Source organism: Thermobia domestica, chromosome 5 (genome assembly GCF_964235325.1).
Source record: "Thermobia domestica chromosome 5, izTheDome1.hap1.1, whole genome shotgun sequence".
Lineage (NCBI taxonomy): Eukaryota > Metazoa > Arthropoda > Insecta > Zygentoma > Lepismatidae > Thermobia > Thermobia domestica.
In genome coordinates, this window is record NC_137458.1 from 229,797,437 (window position 1) to 229,819,416 (window position 21,980).

Here is a 21,980-nt window from a genome sequence, read left to right on the forward strand (position 1 = left end):
CAGATCAGCCTTCCAGGTAAGATGTGTGTCTAAGGTAAGTCCTAGGATGTAACAGTTTTGCTGAGTGGAAGACGTGTGTCGATTACTGTGATATGAAGAAGATTGGGGTTTCTCTTCACCTTAGTGCGCTTTTTAGGCGGTAAGAAAACTATAGTTTGGGTTTTGAGAGCATTAATATTTAGACGCCACTGTTTACACCAATCGACAAATAAATCTATAGCTGATTGCATTGAGACGTTCAGCTGATGGATGGTTCTACCTAATGCTAAAAAGGCAGTATCGTCTGCGTATTGGAAGACATAGATATTAGTGGGTAGAGTTGGAAGGTCAGCTACATAAAGAAGATAGAGCAATGGAGAAAGAGACGATCCTTGGGGTACTCCAGAGTGAAGAAATATTGGATGGGAGAAGGTGTGATTAATGGTAACATATGCTAGGCGACAGAACAAAAATATATATGAATCGAATATAAGTAAGAGGGAGACGAAAGTTCACAAGTTTATATATGAGCCCGTGGTACCAAACCTTGTCAAAAGCTTTTTCTAGATCAAAGAGAGTTAAACAAGATGCTCAGGAAGTATTATAGTGATTGGTAATGTAGTTAAGGAGGCGTAATAACTGATCATTAATGCTGAAGTTAGGACGAAATCCTGCTTGATAAGATGGCAATAGATTATAGCGGGTGAGGTGTGTATGTAGTCGTTTCACTAGGATTTTTTCTAAGATCTTTCTGAAAACTGGAGTCAATTGTATGGGTCGATATGAGGAGACATTGTCAGCGGGTTTGTTGGGTTTGAGAAACATAAGTATTTTTTAAGTCTTCCATTGTAATGGTATGTAGCCAGTGCGAAGAATGAACGTAAATATGAGAGAAAGATGTAGAAAACTGCGTAGGGACTTTCTTTATTATGACGATATGATATATTTTCGGTGCCAGGTGCGGTGTTACGTTTGCGTTGCAATGGCTATGCTGATATCTTCTGGAGTTATGGGTTTTGTGAGAGGGCGATTTGTGTTGAGTGGATGAGCAATGTCTGGCTGAAGGTGACAGGAGGAGAAGTCAAAGCGATCCACTGGGTGATTTCAAACAGGATGTCCGGCAGTAAGCGGTGTGAAGATATCTTGTAGGTATATGGCGAAGGCATTGGCTTTATCGAGATCAGTCTGTGCTGGAAAGTCATTAATGAGAAGTGGGTATGTAGTTTTTGTAAATTTGCCAGAAAGAGCGTTGAGCCGTTTCCAATATCGTGTAGGATGAGAATTTTCGGAGAGAGAATTGCAAGTTTTGATCCACTGTCGTAACCTAAAGGCTTTCACATAATTTTGAACAGTACGCTGAAGTGCTCGATGGTGGCGAAGTGCTTCACGATTGCCAGTATGGATACATTCACGGAAGAACTGTCGGGATCGCTGCACCATAGCAAGATATTGTGGTGGAAGTTTAGGCTTTTGTGATGTGTACTGAGATTGAGGTATACATAGTGCAGATGCTTGATTAATATGGTGGGTGATAGTCTCCAATGAATTATATAGCTCTGGTTCTGTTGTAGGGGGCTCAAGACCTTCTAAATGTTCACTGAGGTATGAACGGTATTTTTCCGAATCTGCTCTGTCATAGCGAGGAATCATATGTGGAAGGGGGGAAGGGGCGTCGAGATGTTGAGTTTTCCGACATTGGATACTAAGTTTGATCGGCACATGATCACTCCCGAATGGATCGAGGACGTCTATGTTGGAACGTGACGTTAAAGAAGCTGATGTGATAGCGATATCAGGTGTAGTATTTGATTCTGGTCGTGTAGGTTTTGGTAGATGATGAAATGTACCCGACGTATGGGTAGTAATGAAATTCAGAAAGGATCTTTGATCTCTGGTAGATCGACAATGGAAATTTATGTCAGCAAGAATGACGTAGCGTTGAAAGGTGTTTCAGATGTATTGGAAAAATGGCAGAGGAATGGATGCAAGACATAGCGAGGCAGATGTCCTGGACGGACGTAGATAGTGGCTATTGTGATGTAATCTGATTTGTAGTCAAGAGTGAGTACAAGATATTCTGGCAGGTTCTGAAGTGCTGTAGTGTGAATACGATATGGTACATTTGGCGAAAACCCAATTGCTACACCGCCATTTGCCCGACGTGCTGGTAAAGTATTGTCTTTGCGAATGGTATTATACCCTGGTATCTTGCATTTCAATTTTGGAGTAAGATGTGTTTCGTTAAGTAGAAAAGCATTAACTTTCTCTTTGTGCAACAGTTGTTCAAATAGTATTTTATGGGTGCAGAGAGAGGGTATGTTAACAAACATAAAAACAATACCCATAATGCCCATACTGTGATGATATTTACAAGGTTTATGAAGATGGGAGTGTATGAAAATAGGCAGTTGGACCATTATAAGTAGCTTGGAATTGAAGATGGAAGACTGATTGAGCAGCATACTGGACGTGCTGTAAAACTAAAAGACGTGCAAACGGATGGATGTTTTGCAGTGTGAGAGTAATGAAAGCAAGGAGCTGTTTAATAGTTATTGGTTGATCAGATGTGCTGGGATCAGAAGTTTGATTTTGTGCGTCAAGCATGCGAAGTGGAACCACTAATTCAAGTTTTGCTTCTTCTGGGGTGGGTTTGGCTTTGCATTTATAGCTATAGGTTGGATGACGCTCGTGACAGGTTGAGCACTCAGGTGGTCGTTGCATATTTGGACAAGAGCGGGTGTGGTGAGGGCCACCGCAGTAGCCACATTTGAACGGATTTAAACATTTTGGTGTAGGATGGGTGTATTCCTGGCAACGATCGCAGCGTATAGGTAGAGGGGGTGATTGTTTTGTACGGTTCCACTCTATGTCTTTTCTTATATATGAATACCCCATGTTCAAGAAGGTCGTCGATAGTATCCTGCGATTCTGTAAGAACCCTGACCATATATGTAGCTCCTAGATTGTTTCTAATGCGAATACATTTTTTGAAGACATATCCCTCCTGATGTAACTCTTCGATTTCTTCATCGCTGTAAGAAGGATCTACACCGCGGACGACGACGGATAGAGTAGGAGTTCGTCTGGGTGGCGGCATTTGTTTCTTGCGTTGGGCGTACACTTTAGTGAGTCTTGCTGTTTTGCCGAAAATCTCAAAACTATGTTTGTCGCGAACTATTGTTGCAAAGTTAGGTAGTGGCGATTTAATGATGTATCCGTTTTGGTTTGTACAATCTGTGTTATTTCAGGCCGTGGTCTGTATTTAAGGAGTTGTTGCAGTAGAAAAAGTTTGGTATTTCGGAATTTCGGATCATAATCCTGAAGTAGAAAATTGTAGATGTCAATCTGCGGTTTCTGAGGAAGTTGTTGAATACCATCAACAATCATAAGGCGAGAGCTGCCGTCTGAACTGGCGAAGCTGATATTGTCATCATGATGCTTTTTATGACGTGGAGATTTTGGATTAGATGCTGGGTCACCGTCAATAGGATTACCCTCTAATCCCTGATTGGCACCTGATGTTACAAAAGCGTCCTTGTAACTCTTGCGTTTCTCAACCTTCGTAGAGACAATAGAAGATGTTGGAACTGCAGCTGGAAGACTGGGATGTTGTCCACTGGCCATAGTAGCCGGACAACAAGATTGCTAGGATGCTGTGTGAGTGTTCAGATATCTGTGGTAGTAAAGATGATGAGATGAATGATGAAGCAAAAGCTTCCAAAAATTAGCACACTAATGTGTAGAGTAGTGCAGACTCCACTCGGTTGAAACCCTTGGTCTCTCTCAGTCTCTCGCCCAAAAACTGAGAAATGCCACACTTGCGTCCAGAAATGCGTAATATTCTCAGCCTAGACTTGACACTACAAGAATGCCTCTAGTGAGAAAGCTGGAAACCAGCTAAGTAAGTATGATGAATTCTTTTTTGCTAGCCGTAGCTAGCACCCACCCAAAGGATTACGCCCTTTATTTGGGATGTGAAGTTACTATTCACTTTAGATTTGGGGGTATTTTCGAGGGTCAAGGAAGTTGTATATAATCTTTATTATTATTAAGTGCATTTAAGTACAGGTCATTATGGCCGTTAACCATAATCATCAGGAAAAATTAGGAATACTTCATTCAATTCATTATGATATTAGTAATAGCAAAGCAGTGATGCAGGATGAAACCATGAGGTGCACTTGACAACACAACACAACATAAACAGGATTAGAGAGACGAATGTAGGTTATCTTCTGTCCAGGGGCTACTGTGGACACATTGAAGACGATGGGGAGCCCTTTTAGTACTGGAAAGTCACAGTGCAACATATGATGGAGTGATGTATGGGGGTGGAGTAGGGACGAGAAAATCTTCTAAAAGTAGTAAATCGGGACTATTTGCCGCAAGAACATGATGATACAAAGTAAAGAGCAGGGAGAGTGGAGAATGTCGGAGAGTAACAGAGGGCTTACGAAGAGGGGCTTCGTGGTGCATTGCATCAAAAAGTAGTGAATGGTGGTTCTGGAATCGCTTCGCAACGTACCTGAGCCGGAGATCTTCGAGACGATAGAGTATGTGCCGAAAAGGCGTTCTCTCGTATAAGTCTCTGTGGGGCTTGGTAATTTAACGCGAAACGCAAGGCGTAGGGCGTGAGGCTCAAGAATCTGTAGGCGGCGGTAATATGAATCAGGTGCGGGGAGCCAAGCTGTAAAACCATAGGTTTAAACGGGCTGTAGAAAAGTTTTGTATGCGTTTGAAAGAATGTGAGATTTCAAACTCCAGGTTGTCCCAGTGAGGCAGCGGAGTAGGTTCAGGCGGTTAGTAGCTTTGAGAATGATACCTCTGAGATGAGCAGACCATTTGAGATGAGAGTCAAAGGTAATACCAAGATACGTCACCGTGAGACTAGCGGCAAGGGGTGTACCGTCAATCGTGACGTGGAGGTTGGATGGATTTCGATGTACACGACTGCGTTTGCCTGGTGGCAGAAAGACTATTGCTTGGGTCTTGTTTGCATTAAGTTTGAGACGTCACGTTTTACACCACTGAAGGAAATCATTTATGGCCGCTTGAAGGATGCGGTTAATATGTTGAATAGTATTACCTATCGCCAAGGAAGCCGTATCGTCTGCATACTGAAATATACTGACATGTGGGGGAAGGGCAGGAAAGTCTGCAACATACAGTAAGTAATGCAGCGGCGAGAGGGCAGAGCCTTGGGGAAAACCAGAGTGGATAAACACAGGGTGAGAGAGTATCATGAATGGAAACATAAGTGAGCCGGCTAGAGAGAAAATGGTACACGAAGCGAATATAGCAGAATGGAAGTCTGAAGGAAAATAGTTTGTACAGAAGGCCTAGATGCCAGACTTTATCAAAAGCCTTTTCTAAATCGAAAAGGAAGAGACAGGAAGGCTTGGATTGGTTAAAAGATAGTGGATAATGTACGGTCCCTCTGTGATATGGCGATATGTGATTGAGTCCAGTCCGGGAGCTGTATTACGTTTACGGGCAACGATAGTGGTAATTTCTCTGACGGTGATAGGAACTGTCAACGGCGAATCGTCTGGCAGAACATGTTGAACATTTGGTTGAAGTGAGGGCGAGTCAAGATTTTGCCGAGCTGTAGGATGAGTACGGAGTGAGATAGTAGGTCCAAGGGGCGTGAAGACGTCTTGGAGTTGGTTAGCAAAAGCATTGTCTTTTTCTTCGTCAGTGAGTAAGGGCATACCGTTAACAATTAGTGGGTAAGATGTGCGGGTGGTTTTGCCGGTGAGCTGATGAAATCTTTTCCAGTATTGTGTGGGGTGTGCTGTATCAGATAGATTATTGCAAGCTTTTATCCAGTTTCTGGTCTTGTATGCAATGATGTAATTATGGATTGCCCGTTGGTATTGGCGATGTTGACGAAGAGATTCCAGGTTTCCTCTGTGAGTAAAATCTCGGTAGAACTGGCGGGAGCAGCGTATTAAAGGGAGATATTGTGGAGGCGGCTTAGGTCTGTAGGAAGTAATTGGGGTCTGAGGAATAAATTTAGAGGATGCCTGGTGTATACTGTCGGTAATGGTATGCAGGGTATGATAGAGTTCTGTTTCTGTGGTAGGAGATGGTACAGATTCAAGCCGATTGGAAAGAAATTCTCTATATTATGGCCAATTTGCACGATCGAAACGTGCTACTGAGCGGGGAGGAGCTGGTTGAAGTAATTGAGGAGGTCCTTTAAGTTGAAGAGTAAGTTTGACTGGGACATGATCGCTCCCCAAAGGATCAAGTACAGTCAGGGTAAGCTTAGTAAGAAGATTGGGCGAAGTTATGATTATATCTGGGGTTGTATTGGAGGATGGTCGTGTTGGTTTAGGGAGAGTGTGAAAGAATCCTGTCGTGTGGGTTTGAATATAATGCAGAAAAGTGAGCTTTTGGTGATCGGAAAGACTATGGTAGTTAATGTCGGCCATGATAATGTAACTGCGAATGTGGTCTAATATATATTGAAAAAAAAACTTAAAGGAATAGGTTGGCCGGGTAGGATATAGATGGTAGCAACAGTGATGTAGCATTGTTTGAAATATAAAGTGGAAATGAGATGTTCAGGCAGCGTTCGGTCACCAGTAGTATGTAAGCGATGAGAGATAGAGGGGGGAAAACCAATAGCCACCCCGCCATTTTCACGGCGAGCTGGGACGGCATTATCATGGCGAAGAAGATGATAGGAAAGAACCTTACAGGTGGGGTTTCGGCTTGAGGAATGTCTCATTAAGCAGAAAACAATGGATGTGTTCCTCAAGGAGCAGCTGTTCGAACAAAGGCTTGTGTTTATGGAGGTAGCGAATGTTTAGAAATAAAAAGTTCACGGCCATGGTGAAGAGAAATGAAGGTAGATTGTGAAAGAGATTATACGGCAGATTCATCAATAGTAGAACAAAAGTGGGCATAGTTGTTGGAATAGGTTCCAGTGTAATTAACATGTAGAATGGTTTTAGCGGTGAGTTGTACTTGTTGGAGAATGTGCTGACGAAGGAAAGGATGAATATTCTGTAAGGTGACGGTAAGAAAGGCCAGAAATTGTTCTATGGTAATCGGTTGGTGGGCCGAGCTAGGAGGCGGTGTGGTAGAATCAGTATTATGTATCCGGATTGGAACAGTGAGTTCAGGTTTGAGTAAGTCTGCCGCGGGTTTAGCCTTACATTTGTAACTGTATGTGGGATGCTGATGTGGGCAGGTTGGACATTGAGGTGCAGTATTTAGATTAGTGCAAGACTTAGTTGAATGTGGGCAAGCACAATAACCGCATTTGAAAGGGTTCCTGCAATCGTTAGTATGGTGCGAATTATAGGCCTGGCAGCGCTCACAACGGACAGGAAGAGGGGGAGGTGTGCGAGAAGGTTCCTCTCGATGTTTCTTTAAGAAAATGTATGCACCATTACTAAGCAGGTCGTCTACCGTCTCTTGACTATTAGTAAGAACACGGACCATATAAGTTGATCCGGATGTGTTCTTAATACGGATGCATTTAATGATGGAATGGCCATCAAGTTTTAGTTCTTCAGCGATCTCGGCATCAGTGTATTGTGGATCTACTCCTCTGATGACGGCAGACAGAGCTGGAGACTTACGAGGAGGTTGAGGTTACTTTGCCTGATTCAATGTAAGCTTTTGAATGTTGACAGAGGCGCCGAAGATCTCAAAAGAGTAGGCATTGCGAAGTGTAGAGGCCACGTTTGGATCGGTCGGGCGAATAATAATACCATTCTTGATAGGTATAAGGTGTTTAACGTCGGAGCGTGGAACATACTTAAGCAGACGTAGGTAGATTTGCTTTAGATCAGTGTATTTGGGATCGTAATTAGTAAGCAGAAAAGAGTTAACAACTGGTTTAGATTGTGGTATTTTGTCGCTGGTCTCTGTCTCCATGTTGCTAGATGTTGCTGAGTACTCACTCAAAGTATGATGACGTTTGGTTGGAGGTGTCATTGGAGCGCAGCAGCAAAAGTTGCAGCTGTTGCAGAGTGAACCGTTGGACTACTAGGTTCTGACTCCTGGCGGGCTTTTCGTTTATCTATCTTTGCCGCCGTCAGAGAAGGACCCTGAGCAACAATCGGAGGTAATACAGTATGACCAGTGCCTTGTCCAGAAGCCATAGCGAAGGTCCTCTTGGTTTGAAGACCACCCGTTTGGATAGTGGTCTAGGTGGGCCAAAGATGCTATCAACCTGCGTGGGTATCTTATGAGTTGGGCTAGATCAGTCTCTCAACCGATACACACAGATATCAAGTTTCAGTGACCAGGATAGTGGAATAGGAACTTACAAAACTCGTCACTATGCTCTAGTGGCGCTTCAGAGCAGAGCAAAGCTAAGCTCTGGGAAAGTATGTGATGAAAAATAACTTAGCTTAGCTTGAAAGTGTAGTTTTGTGCCGAGTATCGGACAAAAGCCCCTGTCTCGATGACAGCTATAGAAAAGAAAATGATTAGACCTGTGGGAGGTGAGTTAGAATATGAGATACGACGACGTCATGTGACCTTCAGCTGCAACTGTCGCAGTGAGGGGGAGAGTGTGGGTAAAGAGTTATGCTACAACCGTGGCGTCCTGTAAGTTCTTCGGTGTGTATGCGCTGTGCCAATGGCTGCTATAGCGGGGTTGACGTGGCGGGGGAGGTTGGCCCAAAAACGAGTATGGTGTTGATGTAACACGTCCCGGATAGGATATATGTTTAAGTCCTCTAAAAGTTGACGATTACGCGTATATCGATCATGGCCTGTTATGATACGAGCTGCCCTGGTTTGCACACTCTCGACCGTGCGCAAGTGACTGAGTGCCGCAAGTTGCCATGCTGGACATGCGTAGGTGATTGTGAACAAAATTACCATTTTAAAGACGTGGAGTCTTGTTTCATGACTTAAGACACTGCAACGCAGAATAGTATACAGGGCAGACAATTTTCGAAGGGCTCGGTGTTTAACGTCCCTGATATGAAGACCAAAAGTAAGGCCTCGATCTAATATAACTCCCAAGTATTTAGCATGCAGACGGTGCGGAACTTCAATTTTGTCATAGTATAAACGATGGATGGCTCTGCTGCGTCTTTTGCTATAGCAGACTGCAACGCTCTTATCCGCGTTGATTTTTAGGCGCCAGATGGTAGCCCAACGTTGAAAGACATTGAGTTGGCGCTGCATGCAGTGGTAGGAAAGACGAAGATTGCTGCTGTTCGTAAAGAAAGCAGTGTCATCGGCGTATGTTGCAGGAAAACAGTGTGGTACGATAAGTAAGTCTGCGGTGTATAAGGTGTAAAGGAGAGGCGAAAGAACCGCGCCTTGAGGCACACCAGCTTGAATTGGTTTGGGAGCAGACTTGGTCTGTCCCACAGAGACATGGAAAAAGCGATGAAAGAGGTATGAAGTGAGGAGTTTGAGATAAGGTAAAGAGAAGCCTTGTGAGCGAAGTTTATAAATGAGGCCTGGTAACCACACTTTATCAAACGCCTTCGAGATATCAAGGTATACACCCACAACATATTGTCGTCGATTAAAAGAGGTAGTCAGGTGGTCGACTACCCTCACTAATTGGCTTGTTGTGCTGTGGTTAGCACGAAAACCAAATTGATGGTGGGGGAGTATATCTAGAGTGTGAAAAATAACGGCATACACTTATAAATTCAAGATTAGGTAAAAAAAAAACTTGCTGCAAGTTTTAGAATAAAACTGCGTTAATTGCATCGAACAAATATTTATTTTAAGCAAAACAAGAGAAAAATGAAAATATGTATAAACTATAATTAAGATATGTGGTAAGGAAATTCTGCAACTACACGAAAAATCTTTTGTTTTACAAATATACACTGACATTTGTTGTGCCATCTAGCGAGAAATTGGAAAATTACAAAGTAATAAAATTACTGAATCAAATTCCAGTTGCGACCAGTAGAAGTGTGATTTTTTTTTGGAAATTATACTGAAAGTGTGCTTAGCACATGCAAGAGCAGCGATCTTCATTAAATTTGCATCAATTATTTTTTTGCCCCGCCCTGCTAAACAATATCCAAGTGGAACTAGACTTCGGAATCCATCCGTGGTCCAACACTCTTTATCGAGATATTAGTCTATGCCATAGTCCCGCAGTGATCTTAAGACTCTGCTCTGACACACAAAACGATTACATAATGACTCTACTACAGTGAAAGGACAGTAAATCCATTCTAATTAGTTCGTCAAGTACTGTCTTCAACCCCACTCAAGATGTCCGGAGATGGGACAATCATATTAAAAATATATGTTAGTTCTTGTTTTACTTCTTTTAGGATTTAAATGATCAAATGCTGAAGTATTTTCGGACATGGACTAGAACCCAGATATGGACTCTTAATGTGATTTTTAATTTTTTGGCTTGACAATAGTTTACTCTTGGCTTGAGTACTGTCAAGGCTGTAAGCTACTAAATATCAAGAAACAAAATCAGTTTGGTCTCCTGGAATTTCGTCTTCATATATCACGGTACCTCCTCGATGGAACAACTCGATGCGCTTACCTGAGCACTTTGAAGAATCAGAAATGGCCGTAAAATCACCAAAAATAGTGGAGAATTGAAGGCTTAAAGCTCTGCCATCACGAAACTAAAAACATTGACTTGCTTAATCACTGGTTTGTGGTGGACAAAATTAAAGCTCAAGATGCTACACATTTCAAGGCTATATGTCACGATCCCGAACAAAGTTTATGAAAATATGATGTGCACTTGTGTGTTAACAATGACGAAAACTGTTTCATTAAGATTCACACGAAGGATTAATATGAGCATTCAACATTGTCATTGATTTGCACTTTTTTCTTGCCTTCTAATTGTTAATACCAGAAAAGAAAAAAGTACACTCTTTAGTACTATCAAAATCATTATAAGTCACAATCCTCACTTTTGTGAATATCAGAATTAGGAAGGGCTAAGTCCAAACCATCACAATAGCAAGTATAGTGTTTTTCCACAACCGACATTGGGGGAAACGTCAAGAAACATATCACGAATTTTAGATATATTTGTAAAACGTAAATGCTTGAAATAAAAATCAATAAAGTGGTTTCTTTCTGGGTCTGTAAGGGATAAGTGAGTGGACTAAAAAACAGTTTGTGTGCAATGCACAGACTGTTTCCTATAGTAATTAACGATTTCAACGAAAATTTAAGTAACTTAAATCCTACTATAAAATTTAACTAAGTACCACCTTCGATGACAACATACTCGGGAACTGAAGGTTTGTGCAGGAAAATATTTACCTGCTTCCTAACGAGGAATCTTCGCAAAATATTTTACACCTATTATATTGAATTTTTATATTTATAAATTAGACCTGCAATGACGGAATACGAGTATTTCTTTGCAGCGGATTTTTTTTTCAGACCAGCCACTCTTAGTGAGGTTTTCCTTATTTCCTTATTCTTTCCCCTATTTCTTTCTTCCTTTCTAATTCTTAGGCAGTGTGATCACCGAGGTAAGTCACGTCTCGCAACAGACGGCAAAAATGGCCATAGATATACAAAGCCCAGTAATGAATTTACTTATATGTTTGGCATAAATTTCATTCTTTTAAAGATAATAGTAATGAATGTGTTTATGTTTCTGACCTTTTTATTATTTTCTGCATTTTAGAGCTTCGATTATTTTTTTGTTTCAATGCCTTTCTTGATGCAGTTTAATATAATTAAAAAGATTTCTGTTCTTTAGTGTATTCGTGAATGGAGTACACGTTCCTGTATTTCATATACAGTGGGTTAGCCTAAGTAACACACGTCAACAAATACAATGTTAATCCTAAAAGTAAGATTTGAAAAGCGCTGGGTCAAAAGGGAAACTGTTTGTGTGCCTATTAGACATAATGCTATATTTCGTTGTTTCACCTCACCCAAACAATCATGTGCGCACCTTGCTGGAAAGCTCAATGTTCGCTTAGAAGTCATTTCAGATTGATCCCACATGACGCTACATCCAACTTTGAAATTCGCTCGCAGTTATTGCTTTTAGAACGCAGAAGGCTTTAAACTATTTGAAATTCAGCAGCAATTGGTGGAAACTTACATGGATGTCAATAATATTCATAGGTGGTGTAGAGATTTGACAGTTGGTCTTAATGAAATTTAGATGAAGAAAGACAGGACCGATGGACAGATGAAGAAAGGAGTGACAGACCTTCAATTTCCGAAGAGAAAGTCGTGAAGGTTGAGCAAATCAGTGACTAACAGTGGTTTCATATATTAAAATGAACATTTGCCGGGAAATACTTCAGCAAAGACGAAGAGGTGAAATATGACGTTCCCTTTCCCAAACACAGAAACACTGTCGAGCTGATACGAGACGGGCATACAAAAACTGTCACAGTGCCTGCGAAAATGCTTCAACCAAAATGATGATTACGTAGAATATTATATAAAGTACAAGCTTTAAAATGATGTAAACTTAATTGGAAAAGAGTATTCTAAACAAAAGACATAAATAATCTAACATATTCGGTCATAAAAATAAAATAAAACAAGTTTCTTTCTACTTTTTCAAAAAGGAACAAGAGCATTCATTTTTGGTACGTGAAGACTGCGGTATATTTTTCTCTTGCTCAGTTTGAACTACATGACGAGTATAACATAATGTAAGAAAAAAACTAGACTCAAAGGTGAGCGTTTTCATGTAACTGAGGTGAGAATATGTTGGGATGGCCTGCCCCCGGATACCACCCTTTAGTTACGGCACTCTGTCTGGCTTGTCAATTATACATTTCAATTACAGCTCTGTCGTAGTGATATCAAGTACTGTAAGTCATCAATATTGCAAAACAGTAACACAGTATCAAAGGAGAGTATAGATAAACTATCAGGCCTATGGTCGCGGTCTATTTTAACACATCAAAGTGGTGCAGGCATCTATGCTTCAAGGAAACTTGGAAAAATCATAGGCCATAGGGTTACATATATATAGTTAGTGTGGCCATGAGAAGAGAGATATGGGGGTTGTCTCAACTCGTCGCTTGGAAGTCTCGTCGCAAGAAGTATAGCCTGGTTCCAATTAGGGATGTTCAAAACCGGTTTTTACAAAAAACGGAAACCGGTTTCTAGAAAACCGAAATCCGAGAAACCGACTTTTCGGTTTTATCCAAAAACTTGTTCTGTTTCACACCAAAACTTGTTGGGTTTTTCATCGAAACCGGTTCGTTTCCTCCATAACCGGTTCGTTTTTCACCGAAAACGGTTTCTGTGAAAACGTTTGGAAAACACAGTTGGAATTGATTTCCGGACAACTGAGCACTATTCTGGCCAGAAAAAGAACCAATTTTGATATAAAAAAAACGGAACTGGGTTTGAAGAAAACAGAAACTGGATCCGGTGAAAAACCGAATGTGCTTTGAGGTAAACGGGTAACTGGTTTCGTTGAGAACTGAAGCGATTTCGATTAAAAGCGGTTTCGGTGAAAAATCAGTTTTTTGAAGTTTTTCAAAGCCCGGTTTCGGTTTTCCTAAGAAAAAACTGAAAAAAGAAAAACCGATATTTGTGCCTACCACTAGTTCCAATGGGTCGCGACTGTAGGCCTGATACTTTATCTTTAGGCTCTGTTAAAACTTTGTTACTGTTGTGCAACATTGATGACTTACAGTACTTAATATCATTACGACCCGAATATGGCGACTATTAACGTTAACTATATGCCTTTTACAGATGTGTAATTGAAATGTATAACTGAGAAGCCAGACAGAGTGCAGCAACTAGAGGTTTGTAACCGGGGGCAGACCACCCCTAACATCTTCTCACCTTAATTGCTTGAAAACGCTCACCTTTGAGTCTAGTTTCTTCTTCCATTATGTTATACTCGTCATGTAGTACAAACTAAGCAAAACAAAAATATATCGCAGTCTTCAAGTTTTCGAGATATACGCAAGCGCAAAATTATTTGCGCATTATGCGAAATTCTGCGCAAGTGCAGACAATTCGCTTTGATTTTATTTTAAAGCTATCATGTGGTACTATGGCTCGCAAAGTTTGCTTGATCTCGGTGGAGCCATTCTCGAGATATCACGACAAATGTCATCTTTCATGAATCGACTGCATCTCAGAAACTACAGATTTCTCGACAAATCAATGCTAGTTGCATTAGTTTTCATAGTGTCCTATTAGTCTACCAACTTTCATCAAAATCGGTTGTTGTGGCCCAGACACCAAATGCATGTGTCACAGGTACTTTGTGTGAGAGCACTAAAAAACTCTCGCTTTTAATAAAAAATAAACGAATAAACTGCGTGTACCTATATCAAAGATATGCATTATAAGACACAGAAACATATTATCGGCACCTTCATTCGTTGACATGTTTCATTCTCTATCTTATTAAGACTATTGCTATATTCACATGACAATTTTAATCTTGTCATCAAAAATAGGAAAACTACTATGTAACTTATCCATGAACATGCTTAACACTCCAACAGTGACAGTTAATTTGATGCATTCCTTGCAAGGGGATATTCTAGAAATACTTTGGGACATTTCTGTGTAATTTTTACTAATGAGATATCTTTGAAATATGACGGCTAACGAGGGGTGCAAGAGAAAGTCGTACTCTGACCCAATTTATCATATCGTAGAACTATGTAATTTCAAATGTGTAATACTGCCTACCTTTGTAGGTCAATGTACTCTGTGAAACATTGTACTCTGTGTACTCTGATATGTACTCTGTGAAACAAATATTATATATATATATATATATATATATATATATATATATATATATATATATATATATAGTGTACCATATTTACAGTATGCGGAAGGGGACAAAAAGGTGGGCGAATAATTGGAGGAAAAGCTGCACTAAAATGTCCCCCGTGGTTTGGAGCACTGAGGAAAGACATGAAACATATATGTGGAGCATCCTTAATAAATGACAGATATGTTATAACGGCTGTGCACTGCTTCAAGGACGCGTTTGAAACTCAAAATTTAACAGTGGATGAACTAAGAGAAACGTAAGATTTAATTTCTTTTTAGATTTTCAATGTTTATATTCTATAATTATATAAATATTAAACAATATCACCTGTAACTTATGTCAGATTTGATTTATTAAAATAAATCACAAAAATAATAAATGAGTGAATTAAGCTTTGTGGTATTAATTTAGTATATATTTTTATATTTTTATTACTACTGGAAACAAGTTTTATTCATTTGCTTTTTACAGGAAAGTATAATGTATCCAATTCTAATTCTATTCATGTAAATAGAATGTGTACAACATACTCTGTTAATTCACCTACAAGTTAAATACTGATGTGACAATGATCATTTTCATGAAGGCATATGCTCAGCCTAATATGCCATTATTTAAGTAACTCGTCTCAAGATATACGAACATAATTATAGAGTGTGAAATTCATGAAAGCGTCTTATGAATTCAACATTATACGCACTATACTAAAGAACAACTCACTTACTTACGCCACATGTTTGCAGTTGAATACTTTATTGTGGCTCGGTTAATTGCCAAATTGACTCATTACAAAGCGATTACTATTCTTGAAGGGGAATGCAAGACCCTCAGACTTGCGATTTCCTGAATTATAAAGAACGAAATTAGGAATTCTTATTTACTGGTAGAACTTTCAGTCTTTACACTAACCGCCCTCTGTTCGATCTTATGATACCTAAGCTTCACTTGGGTCTTATGGGACTAAGAATTTACTACCGCCTTCTGAGCTCCATTAGTTCTTTGATATCTTTATTTAGCAAATATTATTATAGTTCTTCTTTGCCTTATAAGACGCGGTTCTAAAATTTGAAACTAAGATTTTAATATTTGTGCGTTACAATTGTTTCAAATAATTGAACAATGTATGCAAACACATTAGTCTGTGAATAATTTTTTGAACATATGTGAGCGAATAATTTGTGTATATATGTCAGTGAATAATTTGCAGTGTTATCATTAATAGTTTAAAACCGTGGATGACAATTTCAGAACTACGATTGTTAGTTATAAGTTTGGAAAAAAAAACAGATGTTGTTCTGTATATATCGGGCCTAATTTGTAACGTTGATGTCTTTGGTAAAATTCCTCTAGAAGTTTGAAACTGATATCGTTATGAGATTCGCTGATGATGTTAATGAAGTACTGGTAACATTTAATTGTCGTTGGTACGTTACGCCTATTTTCCATAAACATACTTTGAGCAATCCAAATAATGAAATCGCTTTGGAAAATAAAAAAAATATGCATCAAAATCCTTAAGAGTATTGTGACCTCGCAGTAAAAAAAAGCTAAAGCCCATGCCGAATCCATTCTTTAACAAAATGGGCCCATCTGAAACTACGAGCAACAGATTTATCTAATGTATTAAGTGGAATTTGGTAACTGGAAGTTTATGATACTTCTGGTTCTATGTTGTACGCCCTAGATATTAAGACTAGCGCAATTAATTCTCGTCGTGTGAATTGCTTCCATACTGTCCTACATGATACATAGGGAATTGGTTTCAACGTAATAATGTGCCACAAATTTAACATAAGTCAAACTGCCTCAAACTCTAGTTAAAACATTATGGGTGTTACAGTAAATTGAAGGTGAACGTCGTATTGGATAATTTATACACTAATCTTACATTAGATATAACATTTGAGTAATCACGTATTGTGAGTACTCCCGTGACAGACGCACAAAGTTTTACTGTTATTGCGGAGAATTTTTTTTAAATAAGGGATCGTGATTGTCGCGGAATAAAGTTAAGAAGTTAAATTGAATGCTGAACTGAAACTGAAACATGAAGTTGAATGTTGATTTCACAATAACCCCAATCTATTTAACACTAGAAGCACGAAGCAGTCATTTTGACTGCTTCAAGAAATATAATTTCGTGTCACTTCAGTAACGTTTTCGCTAAGGCCCTGAAATTCGTTGACTTTTAATATTTTTGTGTCCACTTGTTGATCATATTAACAATAAGTTTATGTCCCTTTTCACAGGGGCGCTAGTGTCAGTTATACCTAGAAGCACGAAGTATTCATTTTGACTGCCTTATAAAGAGTGTTGAAAATTAGTGTTTCTGTTTGTGATTTGCAAGTGGCAGCAATACACACTTCTTATTTCTGTAGAAAAGAAATAATAAAACTTTTGCTGATTGTAATTGGAGACGCAAAACACCTATTGATTTTTCTAACAACTTCATAGTATGTTTTTCACTATCTTACAACTTATCTCGTAGTGTGTTATTGTAGACACACAAATTAGTTCAGATACATGCGACCAATAGTGAGTACGTATAGTTAGCTGAAGTGAACCGTGTACATGTTACATTTTACTATGAGACCTCAACAAATACATGATCTCTTAGAAATTGAGTCTGAAGAAAATAATGAAAATTTGCAAGATTCTACTGAAGGGGATGAATACTTGAGTGATTTTGAACCTGAAGAGAACATTTTATATTCAAGTGATGAAGAAAAGGAAGGATGATGGAGAATACAACGACAATAGTGGTGACAGTTTTATTGCTCCAGATGGAACAATGTGGACAAAATTGGATTTGGGACAAGGTTACGTTTGCCGTCTGTGTAAGCAGAATATTGTTCGCAAAGCTCCAGGGCCGATAAATTTTGGCAAGAAGCGAGTGTCTGAGGAAGAATGTAGTATTGCATTTCGTTTATTATTTGATGAGCCAATGAGGAGGTACATACTAAATGCACTAAAGCTGAAGCATATAGGCAACTGAACTCAACAACATGGACTTCAACTCTTTCAGAACTACAATATTATTCGGGCTTTAGGGTCTTGTCCAAAAGAACAACCGGGTCATTAATTTATAGGTAAACAACGAATAGGGATAGCCTCTGTGAACGAAAACGGCACTTCAAATTTGATCAAAAGGGTTCAAACTCTGCAGGACTTCAAATGGACAAATTAGCACTTGCGTCAGAACTTTTGCATGTATGTACTGAAAAGTGCACAAAATGTTAGAAACCGCATGACGTCATCGTTGACGAGCAACTCTATTCCACGAAAGTCAGATGTCGATTTCACCAATAAATGCCAAATAAATCCTATAAACTTGGCATGAAGTTCTGATTAGTTGCCGACGTGCATTCAAAGTATGTCCTAAAAGACTTTTCATATCTGGGCAAGGATTTGGAATGCCCTGTTGGGACACAGTTAAGCGAATTTGTGGTGTCTAGTTTGTAAATCCATTCACTAAAAGGGAATAAGTGTTAAATGTGATAACTTTTTCACGATTAGGAAACGCTGAATCTTTTAGGGCTAAATGTACTACTTTAGTTGGGACAATAAAACATAACACAAGAGAGTTTTCTGAAAATTTTGTAACCTCAAAAGACAAAGACCTGTATCATTGTGATGTTTACCATGACCAGAGTGGTAATATATTAACTGACTACAAATGTAACAGGATTAAAACTGTTTGTGTCTTGAGTTCCATGCAAAGGTAAGTATCAATTTCCGCAACACTAAAGAAAATGACCCAAAAATATAACATATTACAGTCAGATGAAGTTTGGTGTAGACATCGTGGATCAAATGGTAAAGAAATGCACAGTGCGATTTGCATGTAGACGGTGGTCAATGTACGTTGTTTTCAACTTGGTTGATTTTACATACCTCACTTCGTGGATAGTATACGAAAAAGCTAGTGGAAAGAAAATCAGTGGCTACAATATCCCCAGCGTTTGGCCCAAGACATGATGGTCAATGTTACTAATGACAGTGACAGTGTCTCTGAAAATAGGGAAGTTCCTTCCTCACGCAAGCGAATACAATGTCAAGTACAATTGTCAAAAACTACAAAACAGCAGACATATGTTTTAAATTTCGAAAGTACGTTCGTGGATAGTGTACTGCAAAGATCCGAAAGAGAATTATCTGCTCCAAGTAAAAGTGACACTGTAATGGCCTCAATATAAGGAGATGTTTTTGAAAGATGCTATAGAAAATGTTATTTTACAATAAACGTTTATTATCTAAGAGTTGACAGTAATTTTTGGTTATTTTTATTATTTTAAAATCTATGATATTAAAATTATTTTATTCATAAATATTTTGATATTACATATTTGATGAGCTTAATGTTTATAAACAAACATTATAAAATAAACAATTTGCCTGACGATATTTGAAGATACGTCTCAAGAAGAAAATTACAAAATGCAGTCATCCTGTCACACCATTACTTTCTTTCCTTAATCAGAAACGGAAAGCAGTCAATTTGACTGCTTCGTGCTTCTAGGGGGTTCAAAATTTCCGTGTTTCTAGTGTTAAAAGGCAACCATCCTTTGCCGAGTCAACAAAAACCTGATGCGGATTCATAAGTATAAAGTGTTGACCGATCCGATATCTTGACATGCAAGGGGAGACGGGAGTTAATTTTATAAATATTTTTCAATATCCCTGAATCCACGGGTTGATCTCGTTGATTCATCCATTCGTATTTTTAAAATTACGTTAACAAAATTGATATCGTTACCAGTGGGAAAGCTGCACGGACGAATGGGATGTAATCACTATGTCTAGGTTCCAATCTACTTTTTTCTTAAAATAAGAATTGTGACCTATGGCGATAGTCCACAACGTTTGTTGATTAATAGTACAAAACAACGGTGGCGGCAGAGGTCCTAACTTTTTGCGGCACTGTGTTCCTAAAACGTTATCTAAAAGGTGTTATAAGTACCACCGTGCTTCAAAGAGTTAAAAGAGTAAGTACTTTCGTGGTATCGGTTGCACGTAAAATGAAAACGCTTTTATACACAGTTGTATTCGATTTCAAAGTGTTCCTTTATGTTACACTTCACATCACTGTTTGGGAAGATAGTGCTGGCAAGTTTTTAACCCCTGAAAATTATGAGAAAATTTACATATCTCTTATGTTAAAATTTAAGCTGGATTTTGGACTGGCCGAGTATAGTGATTGCCACTGTAAGTGTAACTAATGACGTTCCAGATGACACGGGTTCCGCTAAAGGAACATTGCTCTAAACTTAAAGAGCTGTAAAGTACAAACAAAGAAATCAGTAAGAATTATAGTTGATACACCAATACTTAAGCACAACCCTACAAACTTCATTCATTTTATTAGATCAGAAACCTTTCTTATCTATGTGACTTGCACCAGAAGGGGTGATCAGTCCCAGAATTTGTATAACTGAAGGTTAAACCAGTGTTGTCTAGGTTCTATATTTTGGCATTAGTTTTGAATCATATAATGTTTTAATTAACGTGATTACGAAAACTTTGCCCGAAGTAGGTGCTTAGCCTGGTCCAATGTTCTTTTACTAATTTTCATATAATACGATCTAAACGAGAACATAAGTTTCACTGCGGAGTTGTAAAACAGTAATTATAATTAGACTAGAACATATATCCAGATACTTTTAATAGGGAATATATATGAAGAGTTTCATTTTTAAAACTTTCGCCTTTCATATTTACTTAATTGTCTGCAAAGCATTTGAGTCAACTGAAAACACTGAGTGTTTCTGTCCACATCTCGCGCTTCTAGATATATTAGTATGATCCTGGCGTCGAGAGCCGATTACATTTGCGAGGTGGCTGTTAAACCTGGTCCAATGACAGGTTCGTTTTTAGAGTAGCATACACGATAAGTTTCATTTTTTTTTATTTTTCGGGCTTTATGTCTTACTTAGTTCTCTGAAAACCATTTAAGTCTACTATAAATCACCCAGCAAGTTTTGTTTCTTATTTTAAATGCTTTTGCTTCAATCATTATTGCCATTAAAAGGGGCTTTCTGTGCAAATGTAGCGCTTTTAAATATATTACTATAATCCTGGCGATAGGATTGATTGCCTTTTACTGTTTCATATAATAATACCCCCTCCGATTTTTTGAGTGTAGGTTTTTTTCAAAACACTGCAATATATATTTTCCTTGTTCTATATGAGTTTACAAAACTAATATCAGAATTCCAATTCGATCGAATTCTTAAATCAAGTATTCTATGAATATATAGTGACAAATCCTAATTATACAATTTGCACTCCTTTCCTCCTTGAGAAGGAATTTTAGCAGGCGCTGGGCTACTATTATCTACTTTTACGTAAGATTTTAATGCCGATTTTCACATTTACATATTAAGCAAATCTTTACATCGGGTGCTCTCTGGATACAGAAAAGGAAAATTCATATTGTAGAAAGACACACCTTTTTCCTTTTTGAGCGGACTTTTCGAAAATATCTGTCACAATACGTAGGTTTTCCTTTAAGTGAAATTCGTATATAGAATTTTTAATCATCAACTTAATACAATTACTACATTTTGCACTTACTGAAAACTCTCTGTAATTTTAGTGAAACGTAAATATAGATATTTTGCTACTGCCTTCATTAAAAGGAAGAATTTACGAAGACTGTTTAACGCTTTCCTTCACTTTTAGATATAAGTTCATAAACCAAATTTCACATCTTCAACCTAGGAAAATCGTATCACTGGATACATTGTCAATAAAAAAAGGAAAATTGGATATAATAGCAACGTGAGTTTTTCCGTTATATTAACTCAAATTTTCGAAAATATTCAATTACTTGTGCCATTGTTTCAAATCTAGAGCTTATATGTCGCATTTTGGATCTCCAACTTAAACGAATTTTAAATTTCTGCACGTTTTGATTCAATAAAAGGAACTCTTGAGTAATTTCTAAATGCCCAAATTCACCCACATAGGAGTGCAATTTTTGAACACGCTAAAATATACTGTATTTTGCGTAATATTTGGCGTAATATACAGAACGTTGTATGCATTTCTCATAGGTACTCATCCTAGGGGATACCGTACCGCCACCACGCTTATGATCTATTGGACCACCAGCATTGTGGATTATCACAAGTAATCGCAGTTTCCACTGCAGAAAGCTCCGGTTCAGGACTGGCATGAGCATTGTGTCTCACTTCACCCTTCAAGCTTTCCATAGGCTATCTAGGGTGCGCGGGTGGCGATGTTGGGGACACCGTTTCAAAAGTTCAAATGCGAAAAA

At 38.7% G+C, this 21,980-nt stretch overlaps 1 protein-coding gene and 1 long non-coding RNA gene across 2 annotated transcripts in view; one reads left to right on the forward strand and one right to left on the reverse strand.

Moving 5' to 3' along the window:
• Positions 1–21,980, reverse strand: part of LOC145684785 (uncharacterized) — a 469,860-nt gene that overhangs the window by 46,337 nt on the left and 401,543 nt on the right. The window lies entirely within an intron of this gene.
• Positions 1–21,980, forward strand: part of LOC145684558 (tryptase gamma-like) — a 47,460-nt gene that overhangs the window by 21,029 nt on the left and 4,451 nt on the right. Inside the window, exon 3 of the mRNA XM_081756951.1 lies at positions 14,753–14,957. Within this exon, the coding sequence (XP_081613077.1) occupies positions 14,753–14,957 (205 nt within the window). The remainder of the gene's footprint in view (positions 1–14,752; positions 14,958–21,980) is intronic.